The sequence below is a fragment of the Miniopterus schreibersii genome (assembly GCF_964146895.1).
Source record: "Miniopterus schreibersii genome assembly, chromosome: 8".
NCBI classification, from domain to species: Eukaryota; Metazoa; Chordata; class Mammalia; order Chiroptera; family Miniopteridae; genus Miniopterus; species Miniopterus schreibersii.
This window is the reverse complement of record NC_138109.1, coordinates 75,320,283-75,337,038: the sequence shown is the minus strand read 5'-3', so window position 1 is coordinate 75,337,038 and position 16,756 is coordinate 75,320,283. Positions and strand designations below refer to the sequence as shown.

Below are 16,756 nucleotides of genomic sequence, written 5' to 3'. Positions count from 1 at the left end.
CGTCTAAAGACATTTTTGGTTGTTACAACTGGAGTTGGGGGAAAGACATTTTTGGTTGTTACAACTGGAGTTGGGGGCAGGAGTGCTGCCGGTATCTAGAGGGTAGAGGCCGAAGATGCTTCTTACAATGTACAAGATGACCCCACAAGAAATGTACATGTAACCCTTGTCATTCATTCAGCAAATAGTTACTTGGACCCTAGTATAATCTCAAGGCATTATGCTGGCCCTGAGGCTGGGGAGCCCGCCTTGCAGCATCTAGTAGAGGAAAGAGAGCCGTGTCCAAGAAAGTATAATGTAATTCAGGACATGCTGAGTGCCTGCGTGTAAATACAAACCAATAGGGGGAGGGTAGAGCTTGTGAGGACAGAATTGGAGAGCGGGAGAAACTGATGTCACTCTCCCCGTGACGACTGCAAACTGCATCTTCACTCTCAAGTATAAAACTGAAATAACTGCTAGGAAAGATCACCAAAGCCCTAGGCACTTTTTCAGCAATTTGATTTTCTGTTTTTATAAACACATCTTCAGAAGGAAGCAACCTACTGCTTCCTTCGTGACTTTGTTCCATATTAAGATTGTATTTCCTAACAATATTTTTCCAGTATCAGAGATACTTTATTTCCCTCTTTTGCCCTCAGTGTATTCTCTCTATCTCTACCTCTAAACATTGATAAGCTTACAGTATAATTCTGTAACTGCTAACTGACTAAGCATTGCACACTTGGCTTCTTTTATCTTTCCTCAGACACCAACCTAAATTTATTCACAATCTTCAGATGTACTTTCCTAAATGTCTTAGTTGGGCTCTGTTTTTCAATACTGCTCGCCAAGTATGTAACAGAAACAAATATACTTTCACCCCCTGCTCCTACTTTCCTAGCTGAGGGAAGCCCTGGGACAGCACAGAGATGTCTATGAAGAAGTCAGATGAGCAGAAGAGAAAATGGCTTTCTCCCCCAGAAAAGTTAGTGAGCAGATTAAAGGTCACTAGATTAGATTTGCAAAGCTGAAATTGCCTTGTGATCACTTCCAGGGCAGAAACCACAGGCAATTATGCATCTTCCAGGTCAGCAATGTGGGTGATAAAACTGTCTGGCTCACTATCATTGACAAATGTGAGCTCCTAGCTCAGCTGGAATTGAAACCAGTCATGAAACAGAACTAGCAGATGCCACAGGCCTGCACATAAAATATTCCAGGCAATCTTGCAAATCAAGTAATTAACATACACCTTTGAGGCTCTGCTTGTGAATGCCCCCCTCCCCCAATACTAGGTGGCAATTATTTATGTGTTTATTTGCTTTTAAGTCTGGTTTTAATCTTGACCCTCCACGTTAATGCCACCTCTCTGAGTCTATATTTTCCTATCTGTGAAATAGGGGAAATTATACCTATCTCTCAAGATGGGGATTTGTTGTAGCAGCCTGGGTCTGGTCAGGAAAACTGACCATGTCAGTTATCTTAACAGAGAGGATTTAATATAAGGAATTGTTTAAGCAGTTAGAGAACCAACAAGCAAAAAAAGGAAGCAACTACCACACCAAAGGCTGGGAAAGCAGAGGACAGGTTGGAGCCTTTAGAACCTAGAAGCTTGGCTGAGACATCGACTGCTGGGGAAGGGGTGACAGCCTCTGAGGTACTGTCATCACAGGAGCTTAGGGGCCTGCAGAGCTGAGCCTCTTCTGATTCTGGGAAAGTGCAAAAGAGAGCTGGATACTGGAACCAGTTGCTACTGCCAAAGTGACAGGCCTTCACAGGTGAGAGACTCTCAAGTACTAGCAAGTATGCAAAAAGGAGTCCCTCCTCCTGCTCAGCTTCAGTCTCCCTCTGGCACCTCTCTGGCAGATGGCAAAGGAGAAACGTGATTGCAAAGAGTCCCAGCTTCACAAAGCAAGAGTTCAGAAGGCTGGGTTTGGAGCTGAGAGACAGTGGCTTACTACACGGCCCATGCATCTGTTCATTATGTGCATGTATGGAGTGCTTACTGTGTGTCTGACCGTGAGGCTCTCTGCTGGACTCTGGGAGTCTGCAAACTTAAATGGAAAACTCTTATAAATAAAGTGCACAGTTCTCTTCTCTCAGGCCCAGTGGGAAGCATAAAGGGAAAAGAAATGGAAAACAAAACACAATAAGACACCAGCTCCTGCCTTTCAGGAGTTCAGTGTTTCGATTAAGTGTAATGGGCTAAGTCAAAGAGCAAAGTACAAAGCCATACATATTTGTACACTTCAAAAAGTATTTCAGACAGAACTGTTTCAAGAGTTCAGAAAAGCAAACAAATATATTGGGGACTATCAGAGAAGCCTTCAGAAAGCAGATGGGAATGAGCAATACCTCAGTATTGAGATGATGGCCCAAAGGGGTGAGGGCTTTATAGATGGGATTATAAATGGGAGGAAGCCGGTGCTGTGGGCAACACAAACACGGTGGGAGCTTCCTGGGTGCTTACCTTGCAGCCCTGCCCTCGAGGAATGAGGGAGGGTTTGTGATGTGGAGGGGAGAAGATGGAACCAGTAGAACAGTTCTTGACTCTCTTCTAAGGCGTAGATGAGCCAGTGGAGCTTTTCGAATAAGTAGAAACTATGTGAAAAAAAATTGACTTTGTAGTCCTCATCAAATCTAACGGGATACCTTACACATAGTGAAATATTTGGGGGGAAAGTATTATACTCAGTAAGATGGGGTGGAATAGGATGGAATTTTAAAGGCAGGTCTTAACTTTGAAAATCTGCATATATTTACCTCTGTCTTAGTTATAATAACAAATACTTTGTGAAATGTTTCATCCAATCAATGAGCAATTTTAATTTTAAGTTCAGGAAATAAAGAGATTCAAATAACGATAAAAATTTAACAAGTTAAGATATAACCCACCCACTGAGGCACCGGGCTCATTTCTCAGACTGAACATGACACTGAGCAGCCTTGACTTTGCAGAAACTGGGAAGGGCTGTTGAAAAGTATCATGGACCAATGCAAAAATGTATTGGACAGTATGTTTTTAAATCAATTTTACTGATTCATATAGAAAAGATAATATAATTGGTATGAATTTTGTCTATGAGTTTGCAGAGTATACAGTGTACTCACACCTGATCTATTTTCTTCTTGGCAGATCCATTACAAGATTTTGGATTTTCTATTGACCAGTGTTCCAAACATTTAGAATCAAATCTCAGCATTAGATTTGGAATGATTCTGAGTAAGTAAAATCTATTGACTTGAAATAATACATTGCACAGCCTCTTTCTGGCTCACACACCCAATTACTTGTATTAACTGGAGTGGCTGGCTCAGCCACTGCCTCCCATCACTCTCAGGAATTAACTTTATTTCCATCTTCATCTTCAGTTCTCTCTGGGTAATATCCAGATAGAGTAAAACTCTCATTTAATGCTGTCATTTTTGTACTGGAAGGCTCTAGGCACTCATTTGGATGGTATAAGCCCCTGGAATCAGTATATCCAGCAAACAAAGAAAATGTTTGGAGCCTAAGTATTGATGTTTGCTCAGGATAGAGTCTTTGTTTAGTTATCTCAGCAACAAACAAGTCTACTACCAACAACATGGCTTGTCTTTGTGTTATTTCATTTCTCAAATAGCTAATATAAGTTCTTAAACCTTGACACAGGCAAAGACCTGTAATATCTTCTCACTCCACCCCAAGCAATGAGCTAGAATGCTTTCTGGTTATTTATGTTTATATGATCATGCCATTACAATTAGTCAATATATTGCTATAGTTACTAGACTATCTCTTATCTAAAAGAGTTTTATCCAACCCAGAGCAGAAGGATTTAATAAACCTAGCATGTGGAGTCATCCCCCAGAAATGGAAGGAACATTCCCAGAGCCCAAGAACTCTCACGCATCTTTGTATTTCCAAAACCTCACACATTATCTGGACTCTGTAGCAGCAGCTCAATAAATCTCTGCAGAGAGAAAGAGAAAAAAGCAGAATGGAAGGGGAAGCAAGCAGAACATGAAAGGGAGGAATGGGAAAAGTTTCAGAAAGAATTGGCAGCCGGCACTGCAGAGCTCCCTGGAGCTTCCTGTGTAGTTACACCGCAGCATGTGCCTAGCAGCGGGGGGCCTGCGGGCTTGACCACACCCCGGGGCTATCAGAGAGGCATCTAGTACCAGGCGGCTGAAAAGTGGTAGAGGCCAGACCTGCAGCCGCCACAGGAAGGGTCTTGGCACCAGGGCAGGGAGCGCAGCAGGTAAACGACCTTGCTCCACGCAGACAGTGCGTGAAAACGCCTCATCTCATCCGGACTGGCCCCACGACCCCTGCAGTGCTGCATAAATACCAATTTACCAAGACAGGGAGAAAACTGCTCCCTACAGCCAGGCTGCTGGAAATAGGAGTTCTTGGGGCTCATGCCTGTATAAATGTTGAATGCTTTGATATGCGGCAAAACCCACACTAAGAGTAAAGCTGGCCTTCTCCTTTGCTTTAGGAGAGGACATCAAAGAGTTGTTTCTTGACATAAGTCTCCTGACGGAGGGAGCGTCCTTCCTGACTTACTCCTACCCCGTCTGTGAAGAGGACCTACCCAGGTTTTCCTTCTGCGGGAAAAAGAAAGGGGGTAAGTTTCTGTTCCGCTAGCTGCTTGCTGAGGCCGGGATCCCGGCCGGAGCCTGGGGCCTGGGCAAGCTTCGCCGCAGGTGTCAGCATCTAAGCGTCGCATCATATGTCATGTGCTGTTATGTAAAAATCACCGTAAGGCTCATCCGAAGGGCTCACCTGACCCAGTGGCTGTGGGAAGGAAATGGAACGTGCATACGAGGCGCTTTACAAACACGACGCGGTGTCAGGGGGGGCACCTTATTTATAAGATACAGGGAAGCCGGCAGCAGGAAGAACCCGTAGCTTCCCCGCATCCATTGCTGTTCAAAGTGCTTCCACGTTTCCCCTCAGCCACCTTTCACTGGCAGGGGCTCCCCACTTAGCCATGAACTCTGAAAAAGAAAGAAATAAGGAGGCTTTGTAGATGTCAGTGCTTTACTGTGGTCTTTCTCATTTGAGTCATCGACCCACTGGGCCCTAGGTGGCTACGTTCAAAGTACAGAAGTATAAATGCCATTGAATTGTCCCCTCTTCACAACCGCTGGGCGGCCGTCCCAGCCAGCCATAGCCCAGCAGGGCACAGGAACCCACGCCAGCCTGTTCCCACCTCTCCTCTCCTCCCAGTCTTCAGCCAGCATCCTCCCCACGGCCCTGAGATGACTGTTTATTTAGCCAAAAGTTGGGTCTGATCTGTGACTTCCTCCTGAAATTGTTCCCTTCCTCCTTCCCAGGCCTTTCTTCTTATTGCCATTGGCCAAGGGGCAACATGACCCTAACCCCACACCCCCGAGACACCCACTCCTCTATTTTCTCATTTAAGGAAGCTGGAGGGCATTCACCCAGTTAGGCTCTCTCAACCAAGACTCCAGAGGAAATCGGGGCCCCCTTCCCATGGTGAAGATGCAGACATAGGAAGGGTGTCTGCGCCCGAAGAGAAGACAGGGGGCTTCATGGGTTGAAGTTTGGGCGAAGCCGGATGGGCTCTGCTGTGTTGTGTAGATGGCCCGCTTGAGCTCAGCCCTCCCTCCTCACCCTCCTCTCTGCTCCCCCAAAGTGTGTAATGTGTAACTTTATCGTAGCACTTGTCACGTTGGCCTGTAATTGTTTATTCCCACTTGTCATCCCCAGCAGACTATCAGCTTCTTGAGGAGGGGTGGCATTGTTGTCTTTCTGTTTCCAGGGCTTTGAAAGTACCCGATGCAGAGGGAGTGCTAAATACAGCGAACATACAGAGCGGGAAAGTGAATGTGATTAAACATCCCCACCAGGCGCCGTTCTAAGAGCTTCATGTCTGCTAACTCATTTATTTCCTACCCCAACTTGAAGAGCTAGCACTATGGATACTCTAACTTTCTAGATGCAGAAACTGAGGCACAGAGAGTCTTAGGAACTTGCACCAAGTCACACAGCTGATGAGGGACCCATGGCTCAAACCCAGGCAGGTTGGCTCCAGGGCCCATAACCTTAACATCTAAGGAATTAAGAAACAAAAGGAGAAATAACAAAATGGGTGGACGTACCTTTCAGCCAGGATTTTATTTAAAATCATCCTTTGAAAACTCTTTCTAATCAGTGATCTGACTTTGTTTCAAATTGGGACATTTTTTCTTTCCTATGTAACCTGCCATAGAATGATTAGTCAGTTTTCTTCTCCAACTTACTGAAAATATTTCTGGTTAATCAGGCGCATGGATGTAGTTCCTCCACATGCTGAGCTATTCATTAGCTGGTTCCTAGTTAACCTTTTCTACCTGCCCTCAGCCATTCCTGTTCCAAACTCCTCACTCCACATCACTCCACTTCCTTCCTTCCTTCCTTCCTTCCTTCCTTCCTTCCTTCCTTCCTTCCTTCCTTCCTTCCTTCCTCCCTCCCTCCCTCCCTCCCTTCCTTCCTTCCTTCCTTCCTTCCTTCCTTCCTTCCTTCCTTCCTTCCTTCCTTCCTTCCTTCCTCCCACTAAGCCCCTACTGTGTGCCAAGCCCTTTGAGGAGCCTGAAGATGAACAAGGATGGGTTCTGCCTTCAAGGACATTGATGACGGCCTAGAGGAGACTAGAGATCCACAATACACTCTTGCAAGTTGCTGCTGTGTGTGTGGTGTGTGCATTAAAGAGATACAAACGAGATGCCAGGGAAACTTGAGAGGTATAGTTCATTCCCAATAGGCTCAACCTGTTGGGGTATGGAGAGTCTGGAAAATTTAATACAGAATTGTTTTCCCTTTTGCCTTAAAATTATTCAGAATTCTGTTACAGGCTTTTCACCATTCATATTATATATGTAATATGTGCACAGAATGATGACGCTGGTGGTCTGCAAACATTCCTGATTTTATAGAATGTTTTGAGGAATCCAAAGCATCTTGAGCTGAGAATTAAATAATAACCCCCGAGAAAGACTGACAGCTTAACAGGCTGCCACCTATAGCCAGCATCTACAGTCCTATCTCCCGTGTTTTCTTATCTTTCCCATTTCCCCCCAAAATAAGTATTTTTGGACCCAAATGTGGAAACAGGTGTGCTTGGAAGTACTACCAGCTTAGTCAGAAAGAGCACACACTGGGCTGTCCTTTTGTTCCTACTTCCATCTATTCCCTGGGTCAGGTCTCCCTGTCCCCTTCCTGGAAGATGGAAATGACTTCCTAACTGCTTTCTTACTTCCTTACTGCTGCTGGGGGCTAGTCTTCCCAAACACAGTCCTGATCATGTCACCCCTCCCTTCCCAAAGGGCTTCGAGTGTTCCCATTTCTGCAGAAAACATCTAACTTCTTTAGTGACCAAGTTCTTCGCGGGTTGCCTTCTAACCAGTTTCTCCAGCCACATCTTGGCCCACAGGCCCCCGCGGCAACAGCTTCAGCAAATCATTTGCCACCTTCTGGCCACACCGTGTGTTTTGACACACATGATGCTGCTTGGATGCTTCCCTTAGCCCCTGGCCTCTGATGTCTGTTCCCCATTTGTCTTCCATCCAGACCTCACCCAAGTATCAGCTCCTCTCAGAAACCTTCCTCCAACCCCCAGCCAGTGAATTGCTCCCTCTGGATGCCCCTGGAGTGTCACATTCCCACTTATCTCAGCCATAACTGTATTTTGTATTCCGTAGTTATACTGTGTGTGTGTGTGTGTGTGTGTGTGTGTCCCTTGAAAACAGACACTTCAAACTTTGAACTCCTCGAAGGCAGGAATATTTCTTGCTCCTCTCTGTCTCTGTAGACTCTGCAGACAAAGAGAGACTGGCACAGAAAAAGACACAATAGATACTTGTTTTGCTGAATTTGCATGTGACAGAATGAATGCAAGTATACCGTCTCAAAGGTGACTCTCTAATGATGCTTATGGATGCCACAAAGACACAGGCACATCCAGTCCCAGCGAACAGTGAATTATCCCCATCCTCCACATTTAAGAAAACCTATTTTTTCCTCCGTGGGTGGTCTTAATAGAATTAATAAAATAGAAGAGATATTGGTCCCCAAGTGTAAGTTATTCAATTCCGTTTAGCAGCGTAAAAAGCTGGCATTTACCTTATTCAAATGCTGGGCAGCCCTTCAGACATTCATGTGCTTCGTTGTCATGCCGTTGATGGCGGCACAGGCGGCCTGAGAAGCCGGACCTGGGGGATTGCCAGGGAATTTCATGTGGTATAAAACAACCAGAGAAGTGATATATAAATGCTGCAGGAACAAAGAATTATGTAAACTACTAAACCAGAGAAACTGAAATTCAGAGGCTTCTTAGGTTATTAAATTTTTTAACCCACCCACCAACCTACTGCAGGAACGATGTTATTGAAAAAAAGTGATGAATTCTCAGACCAGAATGAAGAGACAAACACGACACCGAGGAGGATTGAAGGCAATCCAAACCCAAGCACAAGCCGCTGTTGACATTTTAAGCAGGAAGCGGAGTCCCCCTGGGGTTCGCAGGTCCTTCCTAGCAGAGCAGAGCAACCTTGGCGTCCACTGTGGGGAGCCCATTATGGGGTGAGTTGCAGCCGAGCTGTTTGATATTTCCACAGCATTACAGGGATTACAGGGTGCCCCTCCACAGCCTGCACCCCTGGCTGTTCTCCGAGCCAGATCAAACCACAAAATGGGTCAGGTTCAGTGAGACTATTTGAACGAAATGTTGTCTTTTCTTCTGCATCTTCCCCAGCTAGCTCTAAGGCAAGAGCACATTGGACTTGAAGACCAAGCGATGCTCTTTTGGCATTATCATTTATGGCATAGTCGGTGCTTTGGGGGAAACACCTTATATGTCCAATCATAGGGGAGTGCCTAAGGAGGCCAAAGATACAATATGCTTTGCACTTAAATGACGTTGTAGGAGAGTATTAAATTACATGAAAATAAACTCATAAGGACACTGTTAAGTGACAGAGAAGCTTGCTGTAAAAGAGTAATCACTATTGCACCCTGGTTTTATTTGTGTATGCAAGTGTATACACCATAAAAACTTTAAAATAGCATTCACATAGGTGCTCAGAAGTGGTTATCTCTAAAGGATGAAACTGCAGGTCTTTATTTTTGTCTTTTTTGGAAATCTCTTTTACTTTTATAATAAATTTACAAGGTTACTCTTTCAAATATTAGTTGATAGTTGTAGAAAGTCTAGAAAGGATGAATTCTCTCTCCCTCTCTGTAGAATAAATAAGAGTTCTACTTAATATTTAATAATATTTAGAGTTAAAGAGAAAGTTCTGAATCAAAGAGTTGCATAGAATGTCAAGGGACCATCTACTATCCATTCTATAGCCTTTGTCTGGGACGCCCCCAACCCCCAGACCCAGGCTCATTGAGAAGGAATAAAGTGGGCCACTGCTTTACTTCCTACTCCATTAATGCAAGTCTAGGTTTTCTTTTTTCTCTGCTGGTCGTATAGATTAACCTGCTTTATTTGATGTTCATGCTTTTAAATGGGCTCCATCAGCTCCACACTGATTAAATCGAATGTCCTTAATAACCATACCTAATTACTAACCCTAAGGAAGGAAGCTGCAGTAAACTTCCTTAATATTCACGTTGGAACAGTAATGCTGGTAGAACCTCTGTGTGGTTAGTTAGCTTTGGCCTGGTCCGCAATCACCGACTGTGCCCTCTCCCCAGGAGATCTCAGTCTTGGTTACACATTAGTTAGTCCCATGCCGTTGTCTTGGTTACACAGTGGTTAGCCAGGTGTGGCTACTCAGCCACAGAAACATAGCTGGTCTAACTTGAGATGTATTGTAAGTGTAAACTAGAGACTCAATTTCAAAGACTTAATATGAAAAAAGCAAAATACCTCAATCAAATTCTTATGTTGGTTATAAGTTAAAATAAGAATATTGGGGATCTATTGAGTTAAATAAAATATATCATTAATACATTTATCAATAATAAAATATATCATTAAAATTACTTTTACCCGTTTAAGTGTGCCTGCTAAAAACCATAAAATTATGCATGCAACTATCATTACACTTCTATTGGGTAATGATGCATCATAATCTCCCTTTAAAATTTTCAATATTCGCCCTGCTGGGCATGGCTCAGCAATTGAGCATTGACCTAGGATCCAGGAGATCGCAGTTTGATTCCTGGTCAGGGCACGTGCCCGGGTTGCAGGCTGGATCTCCAGTAGGGGGCGAGCAGTAGGCAGCCAATCAATGACTCTCTCATCAGTGATGTTTCTCTCTCTCTCCCTCTCCCTTCCTCTCTCTGAACTCAATAAAGATATATTAAAAATATATGAATAAATAAATAAAATTTTCAAAATTCCCAGCACCTCACGCCCCAGACCAATGAAATCAGAACCTCTGGGGGTAAGACCCAAGCCAAGTGATTTCCATGCTCAGCCAAAACTGAGGAAGGAACAGGACCTTAGCCCCCAGGCAAGCACTGCACAATAACAACCAGCATTATCACAGCACCTACTATGTGCCAGGGACCTTTCCAAGTACATCATGTGTAATAACTACTTCACTGTTTGCACCAACCTTATGACATCTAGAGACTATTGTTATTAGCCTCATATTAACAGATAAAGAAACTGAGACCCAGAGAGGTTAAGTAATTTACCCAAAGTCACTAAGCCAGCAGGCGGTGGAGCTGGGTTTCTCTCCAGAACATTGGGCTCCAGAGACTTACTCCTAATTTGTCTGCTATATACCCTCTTTGAACATAAAGAAAACTGTTAGAAAAGTATAATCATTTTAGCCCCCCACTAAGACTAAGGGATAAAGGCATGACCAAATGATAGAAATCAAACCATCATCTTTGAGCATAACCAGCCATCATATAAGGCAGTGTTTCTCCAAGTGCAGTCCCCAGACCAGCAACACCAGCATCATCCAAGAACTTATTAGGAATGTAAATTTTTAGTTTCTACCCAGACTTACTAAATTAGCAACTCTGGGTTTGGGGCTTAGAATTTTGTATTTTATCGACACTTTAGGTCACTGGTCAGCAAACTTTTTCTGTAACGGGCAAGATAGACATTTCAGTCTTTGCAGACCATATTGTCTCTGCTAAGCTCTGCTGTTACAGTGTGAGAGGGGCTACAGACAGTATGGAAATGAATGGGCATGGGTGTGGACTGGCAAAACTTTTTGAATGCTCTTATCTGAAATTAAATGTCATATAATTTTTACATGTCTTGAAATATTATTCTCCTTTTGAGTATTTTTCTACCTTTTAAAATGCAAAAACCATTCTTAGCTCACAGCTACTCAGAAACAGGCATTGGGTGGGATTTGGAGCACAGGCCATGGCTTGCCAACCCTGCCCTGGGTGGTTCTGTGGCATGCTCCAATCTGAGAATGACGCTATAGGGCAGGTCCGAATCAGGACACTTAACCAAAATTACTGAGCACAGGAGAACACTGACCTAAGCTTCAGGAAAAATTCAGATCCAGGCTACTTAAGAAAATGTAACAATTTCTTTTAACTATGCTTTGCCAGTGTGAACAAATTAGATGTGGAGCAAAGAGGGGACGGACACAAAGAGCTGGGAAGAAACAGCAGCGGGTAAAAAGCCAGAGAGCAGGCCTGATGGTCTCCTCCCCTCCCCACAACTGCCATTTACAGGCGGGGACAGAGGCCCTTCTTTCTGGAGGATCATTTAATCTCTGATTCTCAGCTGTAAAAGAAGAATAACAATAATTCCTTATTGGGCAATAGTGGAAAACTAAATATGAAAAGAGGTAAAGCATGCCAGGCATGCAATAAGCATGGCAATGACATGTGTCTCTCTGCTTCCTCCCTTATTTGAGGGACCTTGAGGCAGGGGCCAGAGCAGCTTGAATAATCCTCAGCTGCTTTATAAACTTGGACTAGGGCCTCCCATAGAAATGAGCCAGAGGTGAGGATTCTGACTCAGACCAGCTCACCTGAAGCCAGGGGGCAGCTGGTTCAATTTTCTGGCAACCGGCGGGGGATCCCAGGATTTCTTGACTGGTGACTAAAGAAATCTTTTTTCTTGTGTCTTTCTGTGCTGGAGTTTTTATTTGTTTGATTGATTATTTTAAATATATTTTTATTGATTTTAAAGAGAAAGGAAGGGAGAGGGAGAGAGAGGGAGGGAGAGAGAAACATTGACGAGAGAGAAACATGGATCAGCCTCCTGCACGCTCCCTACCGGGGATCGAACCTGAAACCCAGGCTCTGAGAGGGAATCAAACCAGCGACCCTTTGGTGCATGGGATGATGCTTAACCAACTGAATCATATTGGCCAGGGCTTCCTGTGCTGTTTTGTTTTCTCACTTCGGGCTAAGGTTAGCCCCTAAAGTTCTTCTTTTCTGACCCTGGCTTGACTTCCTTTCAGAATGAGTAACTGTGGGAATGTCCACTCTCTTCGGGGAAACCTGACATCTATTCATGGAAGTGTGGTCTGTCTCCACAGCCCCAATAAGGTTATCCCACAATCATCTGACACAGTGTATTTTCCCAAAGTCTGGGTTTGTCAGCACAAAACAACACCACAAACGAGACACCCACAACCCCTTCTAGCTTGGAAATGAGTTGAGTTCACCCCGGTCTCTTTTATTTTCTTCTGATTTATCAGGAGTTCAACAAATCTTGATGTCCATTCTCAACAAAATAAGGTTCATTTTGTTTAACAAGTTTCCTAGAATATCCCATCTCAGGAAGATGAGAGTGAAACAATAAGTGAAATAGAGCAAAAAATTGATTATAGAACTTACAATCTGGGAAGTAGTAACAAACCCTTCCAGGACACGTTCCACCCAAATAAAACATGTAGGTTGGGGGAATTACTCAAAGGAGCCGGGGGCTCATGTTTTGGCTGTCTAGAATATATTGTGTAGGGCTATGTAGAAAGGAGATTCTCAACTGGAAATGAACCTGGAGATCTGGGCAAAGACCCAGATTAAGGCCATAAAGTAAATAAAATGAAGACAGCGTTTTCACTCTTGATGACAAAAAACACATCAACTGTTAAACTGGGTTCTGACCAAGCCTCTACGAGTTCTAGCCAGGGTAGGTCAACCCAGTCAGAAGGCATTAGTTTCACCGCACTAAGTAATAATTGGCTTTCAAAAATGATTTGTTTATTGTTTTATGGATTGATTTGTGGATATCAATTGTACCTACTCTCTTGCCAAAGCCAACTAAAATTAAAATAAAAGCTCGGAGGAGTTAAATAAGTAAATTGTGTGTGTGTGTACACTGGGCATATACTATGATCATAAACTAGGAGACTCGTAGGTCAAGGGCTCTTCTTTGACCTCTTGACAGCTGTGATTGACATGGTTGAGACAAGATGAAAACCTTTGAAGGTGTTATCTTACACGTGTGTAAGATCCCAGAGAGGTGCAGAAGACAGCAGCGGCCCCACAGAAACTGCAGATGCGCAGTGCATCCACCCATGCATGTGCACTAACCACTTTCAGTAGGAGCCAAATCTATTACGAAATACACACACCAGCTATTAATACACTTCACTTCATGCAATATGTAAGCTACAGAAAACAATTGGTTGTGGATTTAATTTCCAATGCATCTGGAAATCTTGTAGTTAAATATTACAGTGACACCTTTGGTAGGCTGAAGAATCCTTTAGTTGAGAAAATAATTGCTCTCTAATTTATCTTTTGTGTAAATCTGAACTTTCCTACATTAAGTGTTTGTCCAAAGTGGGGAATACGTCATAATTAGCTGAATTTCAATATGCGACAGAGTAGATCCCATGAGAAATGTATTTAAAGTCTGGTATGACATTGCCCACAAGGCAGATATTATCTCTGATAGCAGCTAAGGGATTCTGCAATAATACTCACTGATTTTACATATACAAATAAGACAAAGATAAAGGCACAGTGGGCACTCAAGTTGGCTACCTGTCCTCTCCTCTTCCCCACTTTCATTAGCTAGAACGTTTCTCATCTGTCCCTGTTCGTGCTGAACACATGTGTCTGGTCATCCTCGAAGCATCATTCATTGCTGAGCCTTCTCAATCTCACCATCTGTGACTATTCAAAATTCAGTCCTAATAGCAATTCGGATTTCATTGGCTAGATTTCTGTTGCCCTAGCTATCTCTGTTTCTATGTCTTCCTTTTCACAGGTCTGTAAAATGGAGATTTAGAAATTGCCTTGATTTGGAAAAATTCCAATAAATGCTTTTGCAAAATGCCTTACACGTTGCATCACTCTAATAAAAGACGGGCGAAAGGCCACCTTCCAGGCAAGTGCTACCTGGAAGAAGCTCCACCATTAATCTATGCTGATGACCTGACAACCTCCATAAAGCACACCAGAGCCACGCACCCCATGGTGGGCCTCGCTGTTCATCTGTTTACAGCCACCGCACCAGCATTAACAAACGCACACCCCAGGGATGCGGGCATTGGTCCCTGCTCTAAGAGAAGGGGAGTGGGGGCTTTATCTGAGGCCTCAATTTTTAAGCATGTCTTCACCGGGGTATCACTTCTGTCCTGCCTGTTTTTTTACTTTTGATTTCTGGGCCATTTAGACCACCTGTTTCTACAAGCTCATTTGCTTCAGGCTTTCTGCTCCAACTGTCCCCATCCTTTATTCTCAGTCTCTCCTAATCCCAGCTTCTGGTTCCATCCTTCATCCACCATTGCTAATGGCCCCGATGACACAGTGGCTTAGGAGGGAACTCGCGCTTTCACTTCCCATGGATGAATCGATAGACCTGTGGGGGGGTGATGGTTCTCCGCCACCTGGGAAACTGTGGCTTCCCCCGCCATCGCTATTTGCACTGTCACTTTGTAGCTGCAGGCAGCATGCCACCAAAACCAATGTTATTCTGGAAGAGTGTCCGCTGCCTGCCACATCCCACCGCAGTGCTGCAGCCACCAGTGAGCAGGGGCCTCGCCCGGGCCAGGGGTTCTCAGACCTGAGCGAGCATCTGCACCACCTGGAGGGCTTGTTCTGCCAGACTGTCGGCCCCACCCCCAGTTTGCAATTCGGCACATCTGGAGAGGGGCCCGAGAGTCTGCATTTCTTACAAGTCCCCAGGGAAGGCTGGTGCTGCTAGTCCAGGGACCACACTTGAGAGCCACCAGCACATATGAGCACAGGGTTTGGAGCTAGACCCACCGAGCTGGACCTTTACTGCCACTTATGAAATGTGACTGCCGGCTAGTTCATCTCTCTGAGCCTCCGTTTCTTCATCTGTACTATGAGGAAAAGACGAGCCACCTTACAGGGCTGTTACGAAGATAAAATGGGATAATACATGTAAAGGCGTTGGAACAGTGAGGCGCACGGTAAGCACGCAAGTGGGAAGTGCTCGCTCTTCATGCGGCCGGGTAGGGATTTCTCAAGCAAGGGCGCTGAGCCTCCAAAGCCGTCCATCTGAATGGAAGTCTGCATGTTAACAAGGCCTGGAGAGCCAGGACAGTTCTGAGGCTTTGAAGTTTAAGACCTTTTTCCTCAGAGGGAGCAGAGACTTGACTTTGGTCCAAGCTGCGTTCTCTGGTGGCTGACAAAGTGGGAGCTGCAGAGCCTGCTGCACCCCTGGGGTGAGAGCCCCGTTTGCGCTTCTCACGGACTTGGAAATTGGCAGCACCATCTCCTCAGCCTTTAGCCTTTCTTCTCTTCACATTTTATTCTTTGTCTGCATACTTCAAAATATTTAGGAGCTGTGGGTTCCTTCTTGTGACTGCTGGGCAGCAGCTGCTGCTACAAATTCATGGAGAAATCAACAAAAACAGCAGTTTAGTATTGAATTAACAGAAAACTCCCACTCTTGCCCTGCGAAAAACAGAAACTAGAAACAATGGTCTCCATAGAGAGGGCACCAGCAAAGACCAAGCCAAAGAGGACTTTTTCATCAGTCGAGTCTCTGTTTTAGTTCAGCTCAGCACATTGAGATTAATGATGACCTAGAACCAGAAGCATTTTTAATTTTCTAACACAATACAAGCTCCTTTACAAATCTTTGGCCTCCTGTGGAATTTCATAAGTCTGGCTCAAGGACTCAAATACTTATGTATAATAATCATTAGGAAGCTAATTAAGGAGGCCAACTCTCAGCTTCCCCACATCACATCAAAGCTCTGATCCCCTGGATCAGTGGTATTTGCATTTTAACAAGCATCCCGAGAGCTCTGGTGTGTATGGACACCAGACGCCCCTAGTCTGCAAAAGGCCACCTCTGTGATGTCTATTTCACTTTTCCAATCACATTGCTGCCCTAGGTTTCTGGAGATCAATTCCATTTCTTCTCTTTCTCCCCATCTTCTTCATTTCTATTTCTGGGGAACCAGTCAGCCCACCAATTCACAAGTTGTATTTTGAGAGTTAAGTATTTATCCACAGAAATCCAGAAATAGGTTGGTAGAGAAAGAAGCCGAAATTCCCTTTCCGTCCTAACTGCCAGAGTATGTACCTCTTCAAGGGAACCGGAGCAGTCGAGACAAAAAAGGTCTTGAAGGAGGACTAAAGTTGGAAACTAATCACTTCACTTTCTGAGCCTCAGTTCCTCCTCAATGACTTCTTAGTGGCATTCTCCAGTACCATAGCCACTAGCCACTTGACCACTGAGCACCAGAAATGTGGCCGGTCCCAAGTGAGATGTGTTCTAAATGTAGAATACCCACTGGATTTTAAAGATTTTATGCAGAATATAATTTTAAATATCTAATTAATACTTTTTATATTGGTTACATATTAAAATTTTAATATTTTAAATATTTGGGTTATAAATACATATATTATTAA

At 44.2% G+C, this 16,756-nt stretch overlaps 1 protein-coding gene across 1 annotated transcript in view; it reads left to right on the top strand.

Annotated features, from left to right (window-relative positions):
- Positions 1-16,756, top strand: part of LY86 (lymphocyte antigen 86) — a 61,605-nt gene that overhangs the window by 31,871 nt on the left and 12,978 nt on the right. The window contains exons 2-3 of the mRNA XM_081144840.1: positions 3,119-3,205; positions 4,464-4,592. Coding sequence (XP_081000966.1) covers positions 3,119-3,205; positions 4,464-4,592 — 216 coding nt within the window. The remainder of the gene's footprint in view (positions 1-3,118; positions 3,206-4,463; positions 4,593-16,756) is intronic.